This window comes from Neomonachus schauinslandi, chromosome 12 (assembly GCF_002201575.2).
Source record: "Neomonachus schauinslandi chromosome 12, ASM220157v2, whole genome shotgun sequence".
Taxonomy (NCBI): domain Eukaryota; kingdom Metazoa; phylum Chordata; class Mammalia; order Carnivora; family Phocidae; genus Neomonachus; species Neomonachus schauinslandi.
The window spans coordinates 82851574-82874810 of NC_058414.1; the positions used below are offsets into that span (position 1 = coordinate 82851574).

The window sequence follows — 23237 nt, forward strand, 5'->3', positions numbered from 1 at the left end:
AGAGAGAACACAGGCAGGGGACAGAGGAAAAGGGAGAAGCAGGTTCTCTGCTGAGTAGGGAGCCCAATGCAGGGCTCAATCCCAGAACCCTGGGATCATGACCTGAGCCAAAGGCAGACGCTTAACCAACTGAGCCACTCAGGCACCCCATAATTACATCTTAAAAAAAATTTAAAAATAAAAAGTTTTCTTTATTAAGAAGATATCACTGATGACGGAGATGCCACATCCTACAACATACAGGTTAGACGTCACTTCAGTATCAAGGTTAAATTTCACTAGAAAATTACGAGATGGCAGAAATAACCACTAGCAGTAATTCAGTAGTAAGAATATTTGACTCTGATTCAATGCTTTATTACCTATGCCTATGAATGGAAACAACAAAAACCCACGCTACAAAAAGAAAATCTGTCTTGGAAAATGCAGATACACTGACTGGAAAGGAACTTGGCCATAGATATAGAAAGATCAGTTAGTTCCCACACAAGGTCATCCAGTCTAGCCAAGACTAACTTGTTTGCTATTCACAGAGGCTTAAATGATGCCACACAGGTTATATTACCCAATCTTTTATTTGATATATCCTCAATCCCCTCTAACTACAAGCTGTAAGGATTTCACTACCTCACAGGGCGCCCCAATCTGTTTTCAGAGTTTAGTTAGAAAGTGCTTTCTTTCTAAAAGCCAGTACATGTCAACAACTGACTACTACTCATAAAATAAATCTGTTCCCTCTTTTATAGGATAATCTTTCAAATATTTAAAAATAGCCATCATACTTAAAGTCTCTTCTTTTTTCCTAGCCTTAATCTAGTTCTTCTTACTCTGAACCTCATCACCACTTTGGCTGCTTGCCTCTGGATAGGCAATCACTGAGTGTAAAGCTGATCCATAATGGTTAAAGACCACTAAGAGACCAAGTTTCTACTGACAGGACTGATCCACACACACTACCTTTAAGTTTCCACCTACCACTTTGGTATGGCAATGCTATCTGGTTTCCTTTTTTATTCTTTCCCCAACTCAAAAAGGAACTATGTTTAGTTCAAATGTGTCATCGCCACCCCAAAATTTAGGTCTGTGCTATACACACTGTAAGCAGTTTGAATTAGTTATACGGCCTTAAAATATTCTAAGAAAAGAATGCATGTATATATAATCAACACCTTCCCCTGAGTGGAACAGCCAACTTTCTCCATCACTAAGCATCCTGCAACTGAAAAACTGGGATCTGACTAGTATAAGATAACCCTCCAGAAGTGGCTTAGAGACGTTACTGGTTAACATCTGAAGTAAATACCTTTTAGCAAGCCCACAGCAGCTTCTGGAGACAACATGAAGGAATCAAGGGAACGGGCAATCTCCAGGAGTCCATTAAAGTGCTGAGCCATGTGGTCTCGGCAGACAGAGCAAATGTTATGAATGGCTTTGGCTGCAGCAGAAGCCAGAGGCTTTTCACACAGGCCTTTCATCAAATAGCCCAACACAGGGTCTAAGGAGAGAAACCATACAGTAGACATTACATTTCTGAAACTCAAGGAAAACTTCTAGTTTCTTAGAACAGAGGTTTATATCCCTGCCCTCCCCCTTTTATGCAAAACAACTGTTTAAAAAAATGAAATGTGTTCAAACTCCAATATATAAAACATAAAAAAAGGAGCTGATCTCACTGACATAGTGTCAGGGAGCCCTGGGCCCTATCTATCCATCTTCTATTTCTTTCCTCATGGCTAGGCCTTCACACAGCATGGTTTGAAAACCACTGGTGGGTAAGACCATCCAAGTATTAAGAATAAAGTAATATAAGAAAGAATATAAAGCTCACTCAGAGAGCTACCATTATTTATACTCGGAGATGAGTCACTATGTAAAAACAGCCTACGTTAATCAGGACAATGACAGTTATCTAAAGTGGACACTTTTATACTTGCTTCTTTATAGTTAGAAAAGGCCTTAAAAACAGGCAGATTGAGCTTTAGTACTTCTAGAAAAATATTCTACTTTGTAGCAAATGTAAGTGTTCCAAAGAAACTGATCAAACTGGTGAATTTCTATAAAGCACGTTCTACTTGTCTTTTACCTTACTTTATAAAAATCAGAATGATTTTCTATGGAAAAATCACACATGATTAAAAGAGCACTTTATAAGTACGTCAGAATAACCTCATACCAAACCATGAAAGAAGGAATCAAAAGAATGTCATAAAGCACATTAAAATGTTATCTCCATTTCTAGTCTAATGACCAATCTGATACACCAACCAGCATGAACCCTTGGCCCCCTCAACAAAAGAAGCCTAAAACTTTTAAGCCTAGGAATGAGAAGAACTAAGTATACAGTATAGGGAACTATAATACTACATGCTTCTGTGATTCTCAAATGGAACGTATTGTTTTAACTATTCTAAAGTACAAACATGTAGCAATTTGTCTTATTGCTGAAGCACACATTTAAATGAGATACTGCATGGTGGTACTGAATGATAAGGCTTAACAAACAAACTCACTTTAGTTTCTTGTGGAAAAACATTCAGAGAAGAAAGTCAAATGTTGAGATAGATAATAGAAGTGAAGAATCTAAGAATTAGAAAATAGGTATTTTTTTTTTAAAGATTTTATTTATTTGACAGAGAGAGACACAGTGAGAGAGGGAACACATGCAGGGGGAGTGAGAGAGGGAGAAGCAGGTCTCCTGCTGAGCAGGGAGCCTAATGTGGGGCTCGATCCCAGGACCCTGGGATCATGACCTGGGCTGAAGGCAGATGCTTAACGACTGAGCCTCCCAGGCGCCCCTAGAAAATAGGTATTTTGAAAAAAATCTTTAAATGGTATGTTGAACTTGAAAGTATCTCAGCTATAATGTGAGCATGTCTATCATATGCTCTACATACAGAAATAAGAAAAAAGAAACATCACTTTTTAAGCAAGAGTTTCAAATAATAAAAAAGATCATATGTAAAATAAAATCAAGCTGAAAGGTGGTAATAAATATATAATCCAGTAATTTCACTATTGGGTATTTACTCAAAGAATATGAAAACACTAATTCAAAAAGATACATGCACCCCTATGTTTAATGCAGCATTACCTACAACAGTCAAATTATGGAAGCAACCCAAGTGTCCACTGAAAGATGCATGGATAAAGAAGGGGTGTAAACACATGTGTGCATGCACACACACACACCAGAATATTACTCAGCCATAAAAAAGAATGAAATCTTGCCATCTGCAACAACATGGATGGATCTAGAGAATAAAATGCTAAGTGAAATAAGTCAGAGAAAGAGAAATACCGTATGATTTCACTCATATGTGGAATTTAAGAAACAAAACAAAGGAAAAAAGAGACAACCAAGAAACAGACTCTTAACTACAGAGAGCAAATGGATGGTTACCAGAGGTGGAGTGGGTGGGGGGATGGGTGAAATAGGTGAAGGGGATTAAGAGTACACTTATCTTGATGAGCACCGAGTAATGCACAGAACTGTTGAATCACTATATTGTACACCTGAAACTAATATAACACTCTATGTTAACTATACTGGAATTAAAAAAAAAATGATGATAATATAAGCATAGGAAATACATCAAACTTAATATATAATTAGTGATATTCACAAGTTTGGGGCGTTCTTAAAATTCTCAGAACATATCACTCCTATCAGGGGGGCTTAATATATACTACCCTAGATAAATTATTTAGTCTCTTTGGATTTGTTTATCTGCAAAATGAGAGGAATAAAATAAATGACTTCAACCTTTACTTTTGATTCTAAAGTTACTCTGTATAATCTTTATTTTTTCAAGCCAATAAGGGCATCCAGAGGTTATGTAAGTCAAAATTCTTAATTTTAATTTGTACTTATTTTGTTTCAAATGATAATTCTTGATTTTTAAAAGGAGCATGTATTTAACACTGAAAAAAACCTTTCCTTTGCTTTCGCCTATTAATAGCATCTAAGTTAGAACTACAGGGAGTCTGATTAGCTCAAGCATGTGCCAGAGACTAACAGCAATGTTCATGCCAAAGCAGACTACCAGAAGCAAACTGTTTCCCTATCTAGAGATCTAATCTTTCAAAGATCCCTTCTCCAAAGGATGATCAGTTTATAAATGTTGTGTCAACTAAGCAATAACTCATAATACAGTATTTACTCTCAGTGTCTAGAAATATTCTACCTACCAATAAAAATAGAGAACAAGTGAACAAGAGCAAAAGTAAGAGAAGAACAAAATCAGAAAAATCATTCTCAGCAGCTGCAGAGGAGTGAGTTCATACATACCAAGAAACTGAGGATTTCGATCAACCACTTCGCTCATCTCTCCAACCAATTCAATGCTGGTGTATCGCACAGCTGTATGTACAGTCTCTGGAAGACGGACAACTCCTTCTAAGACCTCCACAAGTGTTGGATTGTTCTCCCTGAGTACAAAAGGCAAGTACTCACAGTTACTGATTTTGGAGGTTAGATTCTGGTCTAATAACAGGCCGCAAAAAGACAAATCATTGCTTTTTTCTAAACACATAACCATTTGGATGAAAGTCCTTAACATTTGGCATGAAAGTTTTTTAAGGCAAAAAGACAGAAACAGAAGATACTGTTTCAGAGAAGCATACTGCTCCTTAATCTTCTAAATGCCAATAAATTATCTAAAGACACATCCTGCTATCAAATAAGGTTCTTCAAATTGGAGAGGCAGGCATTTACTGTGGATGAATGTCTTCTTTTAAAGAATCTGTTTTAGTTATTCTTATATCTGCAGTACCTAGAACAGTGCCTGGCACATAGTGGGCACTCAATAAATATTGCTGAATGGCTAAATGAATGAATAATTCTCACAGACCACTTGGTATTAGTTCTTCTCCAAAAGATTTCTGATAGCTGGATACTGGAAATTTTAAGAACAGGTAAGTATGGGTGGGCCAGCTCACTAACTAAAGGAACAAGAATACAAGCTGCAGGAATAGATAAAGGTGCCCTGACTTGGAACATGAGGGAAAATTAAAGTTAACCAAATACTCTCCATGGCTCCAAGAATTTATTTTTTCCCTTTCCTTGTCTTTTTTCCACTCCCCAAGAATATTGGCTGAAATTCTTTATGCCCCCGTAGTGTAGGATATAATCCAGAAACGAAAGATGTTTAAAATCCAAATAATGTCCTGGATTAGAGCAAAACCACTCCATGCTGATAAACTAAGTCCTTATATACACTAAAAAATTATAATCATGCAGTTGGCCTCAAATGTGGATAAACAAAAAACAATATAAAATCTTCTCTCATTTATGCCTTATGTTTCCTGGGAGCACTAAGCTAATTTTTGAGACTCTCTACCCATCCTTTTTCACACCAGCACATATCAGTTAGAATAGAAGTGATTTTAATAATCTTCAGACTATCACTGAAGGTTCCAAAAGATATCAAAACAAATTTAAGAGCAAACAGTATGGTATGTAATTCAGGACCAGTACATCTTATTAGAGAAAAACAAACCTACTCTATTCTCCTTGAATATTTACTGGATTAGAAACAATGTAAGATTTCACTGACTAAACCCTAAGTAAGCAGCTAAGTAAGAAGCACTATACTTTTCATAAATACATGCCTTAACCATCTCTCCAACCAAGGCCTGGGAAAGAGCTCAGTTGCAGGTTATCTGATCACAATACAAGAAAACTTAATAGATATTAGCATCAATTTATAAACTCACAGCACAAATTTTGTTTTTAGGAATTCATGTTAAAGTAATAGAATTTCTATGCTACTCAATCAGAAATCAAATTCTAATAAATTAAAAATTTCCCATGACAATAACAAAAATAATTGCCCCTTAGATTTTGCTACTCTTTTAAAGTGAAATGGTGCCTGTCTTGCCTTTCTGAAACTCACAAATGATTCTCTAAGGCAGACAAAAAGGAGAACAATATAATGAAATATTTGTAAGGATAACTTACCCAAGGTCCAAAAGCAGAGGAGAGCTAATTAGTGCCTATTCAACTGCTTTTAAGGAAGTACCAACAATTTAACAGCCTAACAAATTTTTTATTATATCAACTTTCACAAGGGAGCCTCAGTTGGAAAAATAAATCAGCATTATCTTCCTAGCATCAAGAACAAAATAATTTTAACTCTAAGATATGTGGTTAAAACATGAATATCAGCAATGCATGCTACTCTGGAATAGACTCTAGAAGTCAGAAGACTAGGCAGCATTACAGAAGAAGTTCTAAGAGTTTCCAAACATATACCATATGAGAAAAATGGTGTAATTTTCCTTCCTTTGATATTTAGAGTTCCCAGCAAAAGACTTATTAGACACTCACGGATCAACACTCTTTGCTATAGCAGCCATGATAAAGAGAACCGCTTCTGTCACCTCCCAGGGTGGGTTGCCTTCTTTCAGAGTAGAATATAACTAGAGAAGAAGAGGTGGATTATGGATCCATTAAAAGGAAAACAGAATAGAATTCCAAAACAAACAAAACAAAAAATCCTGTTAGTTAAAATAAATCCAGCCCCTTGTTTCTAAATTAATCATCTCTCAGAGCCAGGGGAGAATATTATTTCATTTTTCACATCTTCACTAACGACAAGTAACTGCTATTTTAATATCTGAAATAAACCCAGTTAGATTCCCCAAGAGTGTATCAAGATTATCATCTGCCCCCACAAAATGAGTATTATGGAAAAGCAAAACATATTACATGAATGTCTTTTCCTGATCCCTAAATACATAAATACACTTAAAATTGAGATACAATGTAAATTTCTTATATATGTATTGATTTTACATTTCTATTGTTTTAAAGACTTATCCGCATCAACACTAGTAGTATAAATTCTTAAAAAGTAGCTATTTAGAATTCCATGTCCAAGCAAGGGGAGGAAAAAGGGAGACCAAGCAGAATACTCAAGAGATGTTCTAGTCCAGAAATTTTCCAGGGTATATCCATCTGATTGGCAGTGAGTTTAAATAAGGTTTCTGTACTCAAATAACAAACACTGCTAAGTAAGATAAAATTAAATATTCTCTTGTTGTAGGACTTCACCGAGCCTTTAATATACTGTTTAAGTCATTTCCCAATTTTAATTGAGGATTCCCCTCTCCCCCAAGAACATCTCATAGGACTGGTGTTCCACAGAATACATCTTGGACAACACTGACAATTTAAGTAAATTTGAAAACTGAGATCTGAAGAACAAGTAACTTGCTCAAAGCCACACAGCGAATGACAGAAGAGCTGAAATGTGAACACAGGTCATCTGCTTATGATCTGGTGATCTCACTGAATCTGCTTTCTAGGAATCTTCAACCCTTTGTAATTAGATCAATAAACACACTTCGCTTAATATAAAGAAAAATAGGTTGGGCGCCTGGGTGGCTCAGTTGGTTAAGTGACTGCCTTCAGCTCAGGTCATGATCCTGGAGTCCCAGGATCGAGTCCCGCGTTGGGCTCCCTGCTCGGCAGGGAGTCTGCTTCTCCCTCTGACCCTCCCCCGTCTCATGCTCTCTCTCTCTCATTCTCTCTCAAATAAATAAATAAAATCTTTAAAAAAAAAAAATAGGCATAATTTTATTAACACTTTCTAAATCAGATTATGCCCCCAAATATACAAAATGGCTGGGTTACCAAAAAAATAAAGGTTAGTTCAGGGCGCCTGGGTGGCTCAGTTGGTTAAGCGACTGCCTTCGGCTCAGGTCATGATCCTGGAGTCCCGGGATCGGGTCCCGCATCGGGCTCCCTGCTCTGCAGGGAGCCTGCTTCTCCCTCTGACCCTCCCCCCTCTCATGTGCTCTCTGTCTCTCTCATTCTCTCTGTCTCAGATAAATAAATAAAAAAAATCTTAAAAAAAAAAAAAAAAAAAATAAAATAAAGGTTAGTTCAGTATTGCTGATAAGTATCAAAACGAGTATTTCAGAGCTTAGAGCATGATCCAGCAATATGAAAACTGCCTGAAATTATGCTAATGTTAAGTGATGTGGAATGGTGATGATTGCAACCTTATGAGGTAAAATGTTACTCACTGTCAGGAAAATCATAGGACTATGAATCTTCTACTCTAGTATAGTCACCTCTGGGATGAACTGCACAGGAATCTAACCATAAGTGTGGACAAAGGAAATGCCAAATAACTAAAAGAGTTGCCAGGATTTGGCACATAATTAATAAAGCAGAAAAACTTGCCTATTTTCCTGGCTAGGTCCAAGTTCCCTATAAATACCTTGGGGCCTTAAGGTTTATCTATGATTTTCCATTCTGACTGGACAAGTAGAACAGCTTTCAACAGCAAGAATAATGAGAGTAAACCATAACTGAACCATCCACAGACTACTAAACAAACAAAGCTACTATATGCCAGGCAGTGTGCTAGGCACCTGCATATCTACTGTCTCATTTAGCCATTAAAATTTAAGAAAAAAGTGGAACATTTACAGAAGACACAGAAGTGAACACAACTATCAGTAAAACCAGTAAGAATCTTCAAATGGACTTACCTGAGCAAAACACTCCATAGACCCAATCAAGAAAATCAAGTCTTTCACCAGATCTGATACCCTCATCCGAAACTCTCCAAAGTCATCAGTCTCCTCAGGAACCCCCTCCTGAAATTTCAAGTCAGAGAACATTTCTTTTAAACTCATCACTAAGGCTTTCACTGACCTCTATAAAATCAAGAATAAAGAAAAAGCCATTAAGAGATAAGTTGCCTAAATCAAAGGATATTTTACTATATATGGTCTCCTAAACTTTTAGGTATGTAAAGTCAATACAACCTATCCTCTACCTTTACTATGAGAAACTGTTCTTCCTTTTACCCCTTTTTCCAAGCCACACTTTGCTCTGTTGTTGAAAAAATTTGAGTGGTCGGGTGGGAAGTGACCTGGAAGAGGTGGTAATTTAAGAGTTTATAAGTTAATCTTATTTTTAGTACTGAATAAGCCCCTGAAACTTCATGGTTCAAGATTTACCAGAATCAGTCATTATGACAACAGCTAGATGTAGAATAGAATTTTATTTCTTTTTATTTTTTATTTTTTTAAAAAGATTTATTTATTTGACAGAGAGAGACACAGCGAGAGAGGGAACACAAGCAGGGGCGTGGGAGAGGGAGAAGCAGGAGAGGGAGAAGCAGGCTTTCTGCTGAGCATGGAGCCAGAGGCAGGGCTCGATCCCAGGACCCTGAGATCATGACCTGAGCCGAAGGCAGCCGCTTAACTGACTGAGCACCCAGGTGCCCCAGGATAGAATTTTAGACTTTAAAAAGAATTTTATATAGGTAGACAGATATATAATAAAACATAAAACAAGTATAGTAAAATATTAATGGTAGAATTCAGGTAGTCGGTATATAGATATTCACTATAAAATTTTCACCTTTGCCAAATATTTGAAAATTTTCATTAAAAAATAGAGAGATCATTTATACTTCATGCTTCCAACTGGGAGATGGTTAAGGGCATGTATAAGAAGCTTTATCCATGACTATGTGGAAAAAGCCCTAATCCTATTGAGAATTGCTGATCTAGTCCAACCTCCTTGCTTTAAGATGAAGAAATTAAAGTCAGAGAATGAGGGGGAAATGATGGCTATCTTGAGGTAAGGAATTATAAAGCACTCCACACATTATAAAGCACTATATATCCACAAGTATAAGGAATTGTCGCAAGGGAAATGGTGCCAGGGAACTAACAAAAGGAAGAACGGGATCAAGCAAGTAGAGCCAACTGAAGCCAGAAGCCCTGCTTTTATTTACGTATCAGGTTTCCATGGAAGATGTAGTTGAAGATAGAATTCCTCAGTTAAACAACAAAAAATAAAGGTTGAAAACCACTAGACTAGATCATCACTAAGATTCTTTCAAGGTGCAAAATACCATGACTCAACAATGTTAACACTAAAATGAAGACAACAAAGACAGTTATAGTTTTCACTTCAGAGCTAATTGTGAGCAATGAGAAAAAACTCTTCAAGTCCTGGGTTAAAGGACAGGAATTAAACGAACTAACCAACCAACCAAAAGGATGAAATAAATGCTGTAAGATTTAAGAGACTAAGCAAAGAATGGAAGTTAAAGAGTTTTCCAATTAGGCTATTTTATAGTATTTCTAGTATATATTCTTCTAAGCAAGTAGATTATTTCTATATTTTCTTATAAATTACAAAATCAGTATAAATATAAAGAAAAATGTGTACTGTATGTGTATGGGGAAGGAAATCATATGTAATTCACCACAACCTCACACAAATACTTCTTTTGTGTTAGTTTTAATCCAACTACATGTTATACCATTAAAAATACAGCACATAAAATTTTACATTCTAATTTTTTCATTTAGCAAACCAATTACTGCTATTTCAAAAGTCATTATTTTGCATAATGGTCCACCTAGTTGCAACATCATAATTTATGTAACTCTTCTTATACTGTTGTACATGAGTTTATCATTTTTTTTACTTTACAGATAATGCTTTATATATAAAACAGCCATTTTTTTTTATTTAAGGTAAATTTCTAAGAGAAGAATTACTGGCTCAGCAGAATTTATTTCTTTCTATATAAGCCTTATACTCACTCTTCATTACACTGGTATTGATTTCTTTAGTGTATGCTACAGAGTGACAGAAAACTTGTAGATTCCATTAGCTTTATTTTCTTTTTAGTTCATTTTCAAATTAGCCCTGAAAAGAGTAGGAAATTAAGATCTGCAGAAGTGGAGAAGGGAACTTACATGGTCTGGTTCTAGCTGGCAGTGTCGAGCCAAGGCATGAAGCAGCCTCTGAATGTAAGCTTTGAAGATTCCATGAATAACTTCATCATTAGTTTTGTACAAATGCTCCCCGAGTCGGTACCAAAAGTTAAAGGAAATTTCTACTACCTGTCAAATTAAAAGAAAAAGAAAAGGGTTATTTGAATCAGAAAAGGAATGGAATATGAAGACAGTTTTATTACTAGAACCATAGAGGAAAGAAGATATAATCTAAAGTAATACGAGCAGAACCAGTTAAGAAGCCACCTGTTCTCCAGCAGATTTATTACTATCCTCCCAAACTAGCTTCCCATGATAGGCCCCAAACTCCATTTACGGTAACTGGGTGTACAGTCCCTCTTTAGCTGGTAACTCTCCAACAGTATGATTCTGAATTTAGAGAAACAGACATAGAAATGGAAGTCTCTTTTAAATATTTTTCCTCAAATCTAAAATCATTTCATGTTTTGAGATTAAAATACCTCTTGACAGGGGCATCTGGGTGGCTCAGTCAGTTAAGCGTCTGACTTCGGCTCAGGTCCTGATCCCAGGGTCCTGAGATAGGGCCCCACATCGGGATCCCTGCTCAGCAGGGTATCTGCTTCTCCCTTTGCCCCTCCCCCGCTCATGCTTGTGCTCATGCTCTGAGATAAAATCTTAAAAAAAGAAAAAAGAAAAAGAAAAAAACCCCACCTCTTGACAGACAAACCATCTGCAAATCCCTGAACATACCAACCTTGTGTCATTTTTACTCACCTACTTTTCTGAGTGGGACTGAAAGGGAAGAAAAAGTCTGGGACTTTATCCACAGCTTATCTTACTTATGGCACTATTTAAAGGAGTGGTAATTATTACATAGTGCTACACTTCCATACATGTTTTGTGTTTCATCCAAATCTAGATATCCTCATGAGATCAAGTCAAACAAATACATTTTTTTTTAATGAATAAGAGAAAAAGAGATGAGAATCACAGAGCCGTGCTCCTCCCTTAGAGGGGCCCTACCATCCTTTTCCCATCAAGGATCCAAAATAGACCGATTTAAAACAATACGCAATTTGGGAGTTCTTTCTCACTTCTTATACTATTAAGAGGAGGTAAAACTTCTTGAATAAACAAGACTTAAAAAAATCTAGCCAACTTTTTTAAGAGGCAGGGTGTTGTAGGGATTTTGGAACGGAGTAGACTTTTAAATCCTTTCAATCCCTTTCTCATTCCCACTCACAATCTGGAGAAAAAATTTTGGATGTTAAGACTTATACAGTTAAGATTTTATGTGGTTTTGTTTTGTTTTTAGCTGTAAAGCTCTAAAAAGAATAACTGGACCTACAGAGGGGGCTCAGTTAAAAGGTAGTAAGCTTTCTTCCTAATGGGTTCCCTGAGGTGCCTACAGCAGTCAGCCCAGCTAACCAGGTAAGAAAATCGAAAAGGATTCAAAGCAGAAACCCAAATATAATTTAAAAAGAAAAACTCTAATACAGAGGAAACCACCACATCACGCTAATCAAAAATAAGACTATAGTTTCCCACAAATAAAAAGCTAGACGGGTGGCAATGGAATAGAGGTAATATGCAACAAACAACCTGGAGAAAAATGGGTTTAGCATAATACAAACACTACCTCATATTGAGGATGTCCTGCACAAATAAGCAGCAGTTCCAGAGTTCGTAGGTCACCAAGACCTTGGCCTGGAGTACAAACAATTTTTTCAAGAAAAGTTTCACATAGTTCAGTGAAAATACGGCAGTAATTCAGAACTCTGCAAATGAAAGAGTAATGAGAGCACCAAGTCAGAAATCTGTATATTATATGTACATACTCACAGACATAGTTAATTAAGTAAAAGGATCCTCAGCCTAAGGGACATGTAGTGATTATTAGCTATGCTGTATCAAAATCTCCATAAAAGCCACCTTTCCTTACCATATATTTTTATACATATAAGCAAATCACTCATAAGTCAGTTCAAATTCTCAATTACGAAAACATTTGAATAAAATCCTTATCAAATCACACTTGATACTCCAAAGTTCATCCCTAATTCTTAGAGCCTTATCCTTTGTGAGTGGAAAAAATTACTACGTTTCATTATTCCAACCTCTCCTTCTGCATCCAATTTGCCACTCTAGGTTCATTCGAGAGTAACAGAGCATCTTTAGGCTGTGGTGTCTATATTTACCCAGAGTCTTAAAAAATCACGAAGGATGGAATCTGGGGCTACTGCCTTAAATAATCACTCACTTGTCTAAATCTTCACGTGCCACAGCCATATGATAAGCAGTCTCCAATGTTAGGACTCCTTGAAAAAGCTGCATGGCTAATGGCAAGTTAGTCTCCACATTCTCAATGGCATAGAGAGCTGAGCACACACAATCTGAAGCAGCTTCGTGTAGGTTGGATGAGGTCTTATCCTGTTGCTGGGAGATGGCAGGAATAGGGAAGATGTTATGATCATTAAGCTGTAATTCAAGTACTAGCAAAACAATTATAGCCTGTTTCTGAACATGTACTTTAAATATATAACAGCCTAACAGTCATGGCCTTCAACCAGACAATATTCATCAATCTTCCCTGTCTTATTTCTATTTCCCTATATGCCAAACAAATCAGCCTTTCTGTACCTCAATCACAGTCACGTGACTTCTAAAATTCCATGGTTCCCCCCCCCATACCACCCCTCCAAATGTAATGCCATGTGTTCCCTACACTGTTTTAGTCTGTGAAAATCTTTTCCATCCTTTTTCTGATATTCAAGTACTATTTAAAATGAAAGGGTCTGGGGCGTCTGGGTGGCTCAGTTGGTTAAGAGCCTGACTCTCGGTTTCAGCTCTGGTCATGATCTCATGGCTTGTGGGACTGAGCCCCACGATGGGTTCCACACTTAGCACTGAGTCTGCCTGCGATTCTTTCCCACTCCCTCCCCATCTGCTCCTCCCCCGCACTGGCACACACTCTCTTTCCCTCAAATAAATAAATAAATAAAATCTTTAAAAAAATAAAAAATAGGGCGCCTGGGTGGCTCAGTTGGTTAAGCAACTGCCTTCGGCTCAGGTCATGATCCTGGAGTCCCGGGATCGAGTCCCGCATCGGGCTCCCTGCTCAGCGAGGAGCCTGCTTCTCCCTCTGACCCTCCCCCCTCTCATGTACTCTCTCTCATTCTCGCTCTCTCAAATAAATAAATAAAATCTTAAAAAAAAAAAAAATAAATAAAAAAAAAAATAAAAAATAAAATGAAAGGGTCCAACAAGTCTCAAATACCCATACCTACCGAACACATCATCATCATATTTCAGAATACCAAGGTTCAACAGAGGATCCTAAAGCTTCTGGGAATGAGAGAAGGTAACTTTGAAAGGAGCAAAAATCAGTTATTTAGCTTCTCATCAGCAATGATGCCTGCCAGTATACAAGAGAGAAAAGCCTTGGAAATCTTGAAGGAAAAGAATATTGAATCTAGAACTCTATACCTAGTTAAACCATCAATCAAGAATAAAAGCGAAATATAAGTATTCCTCAGGAATGCAAAAACTCAAAATTTACTTCCCACATATTTTTCTGAGGAAGGTATCTGAGGAGGTTCAAAAACAATCTAATCCAGAAGCACAGTAAAGAGAAGTTCCAGAACGCCAGCTGGGAAGTAGATCTAAAGAGCAATTGATATAAATTAGAGTAAAGTTTAAAGAGACCTCTAGGGTTTCTACTTAGAAGAGTACAGTTGAGAGGATGGATAAATTTAGTGAAGGCATATTAGTCTTTTATGAATAATAAAAAACAAGGACATTTAGAATCTCCAGGGCGGGGAAAGAGTTAATACAAGCAGGGTTGGGAGAACACAAAGATAGATGCAAATTATTCATTAGCTTATTCTTAGATTGAGAGGTGGATTCAAATATACTTATTATTATTACTGTGTTTTAAAAGTTAAATAAATGTTCAAATTTATTCTTTTGTATATATATCCAGCATAATATTTGTAAAAGCTTTAAAAAAAAGAACTATGGGAGAAAAGGCTATATATCTGTAATAAAGTTGTGGTCCAAACATAAAGCAAACTAAAATATGGCATGATTTTGAATCACTGAATGAATGTAAGAATGAGAATATATTTGACTCTGACTCTAAAACCACTCGTCTTTTAAGTGGCAGAGGGATCCTGACACTGGATCAGTGAAGATAATATAATGCTGGCACACTACTTGGCTTGTTCCTTACCCCTATTTTAATTCCCAGAAGTAACCACTGTCTTGAGTTTGATATGTATTCTAAGCTGCCTTCACTTCATATGTAATCAAGTGTATTCATAGATTTTTAAAAGATTTATTTCTTTCTTTCAGACAGAGAGAGGGCACGGAGGTTGGGGGGCAGAGGGAGAGGGAAAGAGAGAAAGAATCTCAAGCAGATACCCCACTGAGCACAGAGCCCAAAGCAGGGCTCAATCTCACAACCTGAGCTGAAACCAAGAGTTGGCCGTTCAACTGACTGTACCACCCAGGTGCCCCTCATATTCATAAATTTTTTAAACAAAAGTGGGATATTAATTTATTTATACTGACTATTCTTCACACAATTTAGTGAGATGAGAACCAAAATTACCATTACTGAGGTAGGGCATCAATAGACATGGAAACAAAGACAATGACTAGCAAAACAATTATTAGTGTCCTAACTTTCCTGAGTCTTAGCTCCTGATGCAAGAATGAAGCATAAATATACTAACAACAATGAAACACCAAAAATGTCTCCTTGGAGAATATGCTTTCCTTTTCTTTAATTCACAGTGGTATCAACCCATTATCATGCTACCATCTTCTAAATAACAGTGCACTAACCAGTACACAAAGAGCTTCCATACCAATATGACTTCATGGAAAGAGACCATCCAGGAAAAGGAGACAAAATCACTCCCATCTCCAAAGACCTGTTCAATATGTGCTTGAGACATTGCTATGTTTCTTGTTCTAAAAAGGAGTCTTACTCTATGCACTCACTTACTCCTATCTACCAAGACAAAATAATGTATTACTAGGTACTATTATTTTCAAAGTTTATGGAAAACATACACAAGTACATAAAAAGACACTACTTTTTATTCCATTAATCTCAAAAGCCTCAAATCTACCCTATACATACCCTGATGCTTAAATAAATGATCACAACTGCAAAGATAATATTCTGATCTATAACTGTCTCAAAGACCCAATGACCATTATTATATTTTTAAAACAAGAAAAAAGAGACCACTGGTTTTTTGTTACTTGTTGTTTAGTATGTAAATCACTGATCAACATATAAAACTGCTTTCCTATTAAACCTAACTACATTCTATTCTGAGTATTAATATTAATACCTTCATTTGGTAACTTGGTAACAAGGAAGAGACATTGCCGCTTTCTTACTATACACCTTCCAATCACTGTACAGAAATCTGAAAACACTGCTATGTCCCCGAAGGTTAGTTACTACTGTGACTACGTGGTAAAAATACTTTCATAAACAAAGCCATTACTTACCAAAACCTCGAAAAGGAGTGCTAGTAACTTATTATTCGCCATGAAGTTACTGTCCAAAACTCCTAGGTTAAACCAACTTCCTAAACAGCGAAAGACCTTCATAAGCATTTTCTCATCTGTTCCTGCTTTTTCTACACAGGTCATCTGAAAAGAAGGGAAAAAAAGTTAAATAATGCCAAACTTTAAATTTAAACATTACAATCACCTCTTAGGTGTAATAATGAGGAGGAAAAGAATACTAACAGCTAACAGTTAAAAGTGCTTTGTAAGTACCAGATGGTGCTCTCAATATTCTTAATTCATTAATCCCCACTAAAACTACAGCCAGGTACTATTTCCACTTTCTCAACTGGGAAGCTGAGATACAAAGAGATTGCAGACTTGCCCAAAGATAGTTCTGTTTCAGAAATAATGGTTTCTTAGATCCCTCTTCTGCATTAATATAATTGTATCAAAAAATTATCTTCAAGTAATACTCATCTACATAGTTGATTTTACAGAATAAAAACAAGATAGTCCTACTATTGTATATCCCCATATAAAAAGCTGATGTTTCAGCTTCTGCACTCGAATACTCCAGCAAATACACCATTCCACAGAAAGTGACACTACTATAAATACGGTAGGTTGATAAAAGACATAAAATGAAAAGCCAACTAAAACTCAGCACTGTTTCTCTTTGCAAACTGTTTTTGTGATGTATATTTTTTCCAAAATGAAGTGTAATACAACTTTTTCTGGATTAAAAAAAAATGTTTAAAAGTAACTTTTACAGGCAATGGGTCAGAAATGTCATAATTGCCATGGGGTTTGTGGTGGGGTACAGATTCCCATAGTGATCTAAATGTTGACTCTTGTACTTCTAGGTAGCCATGCCCCTCCTATATTTGCTGTATCAAGCAATTATGATTATACTCTTCTCAATTAGTTTGAATTGTACTGAACTGAATTGAAAGAAGAAAAACAAGAATGCTTCAAGTAAATTCATGGCAACCACACACATACTTGAATCTTTGAAGCTCTGGATGTAGTCATCACACAACTGTTTGGCTTTTATACTTCCTGAATGACATTTCAATTTACTTCCTCTTTAAGAACTGTATTATTAAGAACTCTGTCTCTTAAAGCAACGTCTCAAAGCTGAAACATTTATGCCAGAAGCATTCACCAGTAAAAATAAAGCAGAGGTAAATAAAAACTGATCTTGGATTAACGAAATGAAGACTAAATGAAGGGAGAAAAATTTTTAGAGGACAGCCTCAGTCAACTATAAGGGCAAGAAGAATAATATTTAAAACTTTTAAAATTCAACACAATGTTTAGGAAAGGTTCCATTCGAAGAGACCACAAAAGTAAAATACTGACAAAATGGGATGGAATAGAATGAATAAGACGAATGTGGGGGAAACAATGAAAAAGGTTTAAGAGGCCTTTGGTACCTGGTATTACAGCCAGCCTATTTTTCCTGGCAATTCTGGACTATTTCATTTTCTGGGTTCTGTAACATGACAAGCTACATGACAGAGTTATAGACCTTATTAAGTACCACAGGGACAAATTTTTCAGATTACAACAAATCAAGCTATTGCCTGTTGTCAATTATGAGGAAGTGTTAAGTCAAGCACATGCCGTGGGAGTCCGAGTGACTACTACACTTGACCACTGCGCCAGTAATGATGCTTATGAGGGCTGCAGTGCTGACTGGATTCTTCTGGCTTCACTTGAGACCTTACAAAAAGAAAATGACAAGCTTGGGTCCCTTAACTCAATTCAAGTCATAGTCTGAGAACCAAATCTTCCACAACCACTCTAAATGAAACTCTTATTTTGTGTAGCTCCAGGGCTGATAGTCATACACATAATTTGTGTGGCTTACTGAATTACAAACAACAGCTGAATTCACAATCTCACCAAATTTCTCATGTGAAAGTTAAGAAATTGTAAAACATGGAATTCTGAAACTTGGAAAAGAGACATCTGGTGTCTGGACCCTAATGAAACAGATAATCTTGAACTCCCAAATTACTGAGTCTCCCTTACCAGCAGATGTAGTCTGCCTTCCAGTGTCTGAGAAGAATAGCCTTCTTCAGTTTGAAAGCCCTGTAATAATGTCATCTGAGACAAACGGCTTCATAGGTGATGCCCAATCTCTTCAAGATCTACCACAACCATTTCCTGTGCCACCCACTATGGCCAAATCTTAGCACCTTCTGGGTGGGGGGAGGGGTGGAATGACAGGTATATACAAGAGGAAATAACTTATCAAGAAAACTGTATAACTTTGCTAACATGTATCTGAAGAAACCTGGGGAACATATACAGGAATGATTCTAAGGGTACCAGACCATGGGAGGCTGGAATATACCACTAACTTGAGCCAATCTCATTGATATGAGTGTACTTCCTAGAGATTCTGGATTTAATGAGTATATGGTGCCTCTGGCAAGGACCCAGGAAAATCATAGTGCAAATATCTAGGACTTGGGAGCAAATCTATACCTTCTGCAGGTAATTATTCTTTTGAGAAACAGCTTCTGGCTTGCTACCGACCTTGGTAGAAACTGAACATCTATCCATAGGACATCAGGTGATCACGTGGCCTGCGCTTCTCATCATGACCTAAGTACGTCTGAACTACCTAAACATGGGCATGCATAACAGCAACCTGTCATCCAACAGAAATGGAATACGAGAAACTGAGTTCAGGAAAGTGTAAGAAAGTTGCATGAGCAGGTAGGTCAGATTCCTTTGACACCAACTCTTCTTGCATTGATTCATTTCCCTCAATCCATGCCTATTGCCTCCTGCCTCCTGGATGTTCCTTACAACCTAGTTAACTAAAGAAGAAAACTCTAGCCCAGATTACAGAATGATGTGCACAACATGCTGGTACCACCTGAAGGTGGAGAGCTGCAGACCCATACAGGGTAGTGAAGGACAGTGAAGGACAGTGGTTGTAGTGAAAGGACAGTAGTTGAAGGAAAATCCTAATGGGCAGAACTTCAAGCAGTATAACTGGTTGTCCATGACATATGGAGTGAGAGAGAACCAAATATATGGATCTTTACTTATTTATGGACAATTTTCAATGATTTGGATGACCAGGGATTTGGAAGAAGCATGATTAAAAGATTGGTGACAAGGAAGTCTGAGGCAGAAGTATATATAAATGGTATACAAATAGGCACAGACTGTGGAGAAATTTGTCCTATGTGAATACCCACCAAAAGACATCCACTATAAAGAAATCTTTCAATGATAGATGGACAAAATTAGAAACTCCATAATGTCAGCCCGTCCCCAATCACCTTGCTCAATACGCTCATAAACAAAGTGGCCATAGTAGCTGGGACAGAGGCTACACTAGGATTAACATATTCTTCCACTAAGTTAAAACTACTGATGAGTGTCAAATCTGCCAATAGCAGAGACCAACACTAAGTCCCTAAAATGGCACCATCTACCATGGGGATCAGGTTGATTGATTACATTGAACTTCTATCATGAAGGAAGAAGAGATTTGTCTGGAAGGACAAGGCTCACAGGAAGAAAGAGACTTATATGCTGGATATGGATTTGCCTTCCCTGCTTGCAGTGCTTCTGTTAGCACTGTATCAACCATAGACTCACAGAATGCCATATCCAACCATCATGGCATCCTACCTAATCAAGGAACTCTTATCAGAGTAAGGGAAGTACAGTAATGAGCAACTCTGACCTCTGTTGGAGAATCTGATCCCCAAGGAAGGAATGCTTCTACCAGGAAATACAAACATAATTCCAGTAAACTATAAGGTAAGTCAACCACCTGGACAATTTGAGCTTCTTATGCCACTGAACCAATAGGAAAAAGGGGAGGAGGGTGTTAATCTGTAGGCTGGAGTGACTGATCCCAATAACCAAGGAAGAACTGAGTTCCTCCTACACAATCGAAGCAAGGAGTTCTCAGTCTGGAACACAGAGAATTTTCTAGAGAGCTTCTTAATACTTCCATGCCCAACAGTAAAGGTTAATGGAAAACTACAGAAGCAACAACCAAAAAAGGCAGGATTATTGAGGGCTCAGACTCTTTGGGGGAATGAAGGTTTGGGTCACTTCACAGAGTAAAGAACCCCAACCAGCTGAGGTTCTGAGCAAGGCAGGTGTCTTAGTCCATTCAGGCTGCTGTAACAGAATATGATAGGATGGGTGGCTTATAAACAACAGAAATTTATTTTTCACAGATTTAGAGGCTAAGAAGTTCAAGATCAAGGTATCCCCAGATCCAGTGTCTGGTGAGGAACTGGCTACCTGCTTCATAATGAAGGATCTTTTCTCTAGAGTTTACACATGACATAAGAGAGAAGAGAGCTTTCTGGGTTCTCTTTTATAAGGGCACCAATCCCATTCACGAGGGTCCCATACTCATGACCTAATCACCTTCCAAAAGCCCCACCTCCTAATACTACCACACTGGGCACTAGGTTTCAACATATAAATATATAATTGCGGGGGGGCACACAGGCAAATATTCAGTCCATAGCAACAGATAAATTTTGGTGGGGTAGGGGGAAGTGGGGAGACACATACACAAATATTCAGTCTACAGCAGCAGGGGAAAGAAGAAACGAGTTGTGCAAGAAAGCCATAGATATCAATTCTAGAACTCTTCTGACCAATAGATAAATGAGGGCTGTAGTAGCTCTGCATACTTCCTATTTGCTTGTTATGCCATTGCACACAAGTTTTTGGCTTTTGTTTTTGTTTTTTTAAGATTTTTATTTATTTAAGGGGTGCCTTGGTGGCTCAGTCGTTAAGCATCTGCCTTCGGCTCAGGTCATGCTCTCAGGGTCCTGGGATTGAGCCCTGCATTGGGCTCCCTGCTCAGCGGGAAGGCTGCTTCTCCCTCTGCCACTCCCCCTGCTTGTGTTCCCTCTCTCACTGTCTCATAAATAAATAAAATCTTAAAAAAAAAAAAGATTTTTAATTATTTGAGAGACAGCATGAGGGAGTGTGTGTGAGCGCACGAGTACACACAAGCAGGGGAGAGGGACAGAGGAAGAGGGAGAAGAAGACTCCCCACTGAGCAGGGAGCCCAATGCGGGGCTTGATCCCAGTACCCTGAGAACATGAACTGAGCCGAAGGCAGACGCTTAACCAACGGAGCCACCCAGGCGCCCCTGCACACGAGTTTAAATGTTATGTAAAAGAGTTAACCAAATAGGAAGCTAAATTAGTCAAATAGGAAGACTACGGCTGGTTATAGATGTATTGCCTCTTAGCACCAAATTCACCCTTTTAGACTACTCTGTAAAAATGGATCTGGGCCCTTTAAATATTTTTTCCTGTGCCAGGTAGCAGTGACTTTTTGTCAAAAGGCCACTAGAGAGAAACAAGAGAAAAGGGTCTGCTTCCTGGTGCTAGTGTGCTCCCTTGGTAGCCTTCTACAGAATGTGCCGCTCCTCCAGCCCCAGACTCCTATTTCCTCTGGTGCCTGCCTCTTGCAGTGCACTGGCCACCAGTTTCCCCAGCATTTCCCCCACCCTCTCCAATGGATTTACAGCAAATCGCGTCTGGCTCCTAAAGAATGTACAACTTCTTCAGCACCAGATTCAATGTGCTCAATGTCTCCAGTGTCTGCCGGACATAGTGGCCATCAGCTTCCTCTGGTACTCCCATACCAAGGTGATTTTGTGGCAGAGAGACACATTCCCTGAATAGCTCTCTTGGGCTTCCTAGAAGGCAGATTTCCAGCAAGTTCAAAAAGACTGATTTTCAGCAGCACAGAGTGCCAAAAATGACTTCTCCACAATTCTGTGCCTTCTCCAACAGGGTCTGGATCTCAGCCCTGGGAGGGGGTGAACTCCTTCTTCCTTGGAAACTCTATCTTAGCCTTGGGGTTAACGTCTGCTCCTTGTTTCTGTTTTATGCTTATATTCTTTAGAGCTCTCTTTACTTCTTACTAGACAATCCCTCATCACTGTAATCTCCAGTTAGAATTAATCATTCTTTGTATTAAACATTCCCACATACTACTATGTGGTTTCTCTCTTCTGACTAGACCCAGACTGATACTAAAAGGAACCAAGGATTCTAGATCTGGGGCAAGGAGGTAACAAGGTATTAGTCCTCTTTTTGTGTTAGGAAGGAGAGAAATGCTCCAGTGGCCAAAGTTATAATATTTTAAGCATCAAAAGAAAGATTTTAGTTGAGACCCTGAATCAATGAAAACCCATGAGCCGTAACACTCCATAAAGAGATGTCAGAAAAAAAAACAGTAACACTTGAGGCAGGTTTAAAACAAAACCTTATTTTGCAAACAGGAAATTAAAAAAGAATTTAAGATTTATAGTGCTTTTCTAGTAGAAGAATGCCAGAATACTCACAAGAAAGGCAACTAATACATACACAGAAAGAATGACAGAATTATTAAAATATTATTTTGCAAACCACAATGAAAATTTTTTTTTAAAGATTTTATTTATTTATTTGACAGAGAGAGACGCAGTGAGAGAGGGAACACAAGCAGGGGGAGTAGGAGAGGGAGAAGCAGGCTTCCCGCAGAGCAGGGAGCCGGATGCGGGACTCGATGCCAGGATCCTGGGATCATGACCTGAGCCGAAGGCAGATGCTTAACGACTGAGCCACCCAGGTGCCCCCCAATGAAATTATTAAGACAATGATTACCAACTAGAATTTTAAATCTTTAGGCAAAGGTTGATATGGAATTTAACATTTTCTGTTTTATGAACTACCATCATACAAACTGCATTATAAGGAGGAAAACAAACTTTATAAATGGAAGAATCAAACTGTCATCATCCTAATCTAGTCAACCCTAACATCACTAATGGAAGGTCACCAAAAAGTATTTCTCTTCTGATAAGATGACACATGAAGTATCTATGATGTATTCCAGTCAATAATGTTTAACCTTTTAGGGCATCTGGGTGGCTCAGTTGATTTAAGTGTCCGACTCTTGATTTTGGCTC

The 23237-nt window shown here is 37.8% G+C and overlaps 1 protein-coding gene across 3 annotated transcripts in view; it reads right to left on the reverse strand.

Annotated features, from left to right (window-relative positions):
* TNPO3 (transportin 3) overlaps positions 1-23237 on the reverse strand; it is a 78921-nt gene that overhangs the window by 27306 nt on the left and 28378 nt on the right. For 2 of the 3 annotated variants that reach the window (XM_044919952.1, XM_021699329.2), the window contains exons 5-12: positions 16267-16410; positions 12998-13173; positions 12377-12515; positions 10738-10884; positions 8503-8610; positions 6329-6420; positions 4289-4428; positions 1304-1495 (exon numbers count right to left, since the gene is read on the reverse strand). In XM_044919952.1, the coding sequence (XP_044775887.1) occupies positions 1304-1495; positions 4289-4428; positions 6329-6420; positions 8503-8610; positions 10738-10884; positions 12377-12515; positions 12998-13173; positions 16267-16410 (1138 nt within the window). The remainder of the gene's footprint in view (positions 1-1303; positions 1496-4288; positions 4429-6328; positions 6421-8502; positions 8611-10737; positions 10885-12376; positions 12516-12997; positions 13174-16266; positions 16411-23237) is intronic. The other variant, XM_044919953.1, reaches the window with a different exon arrangement.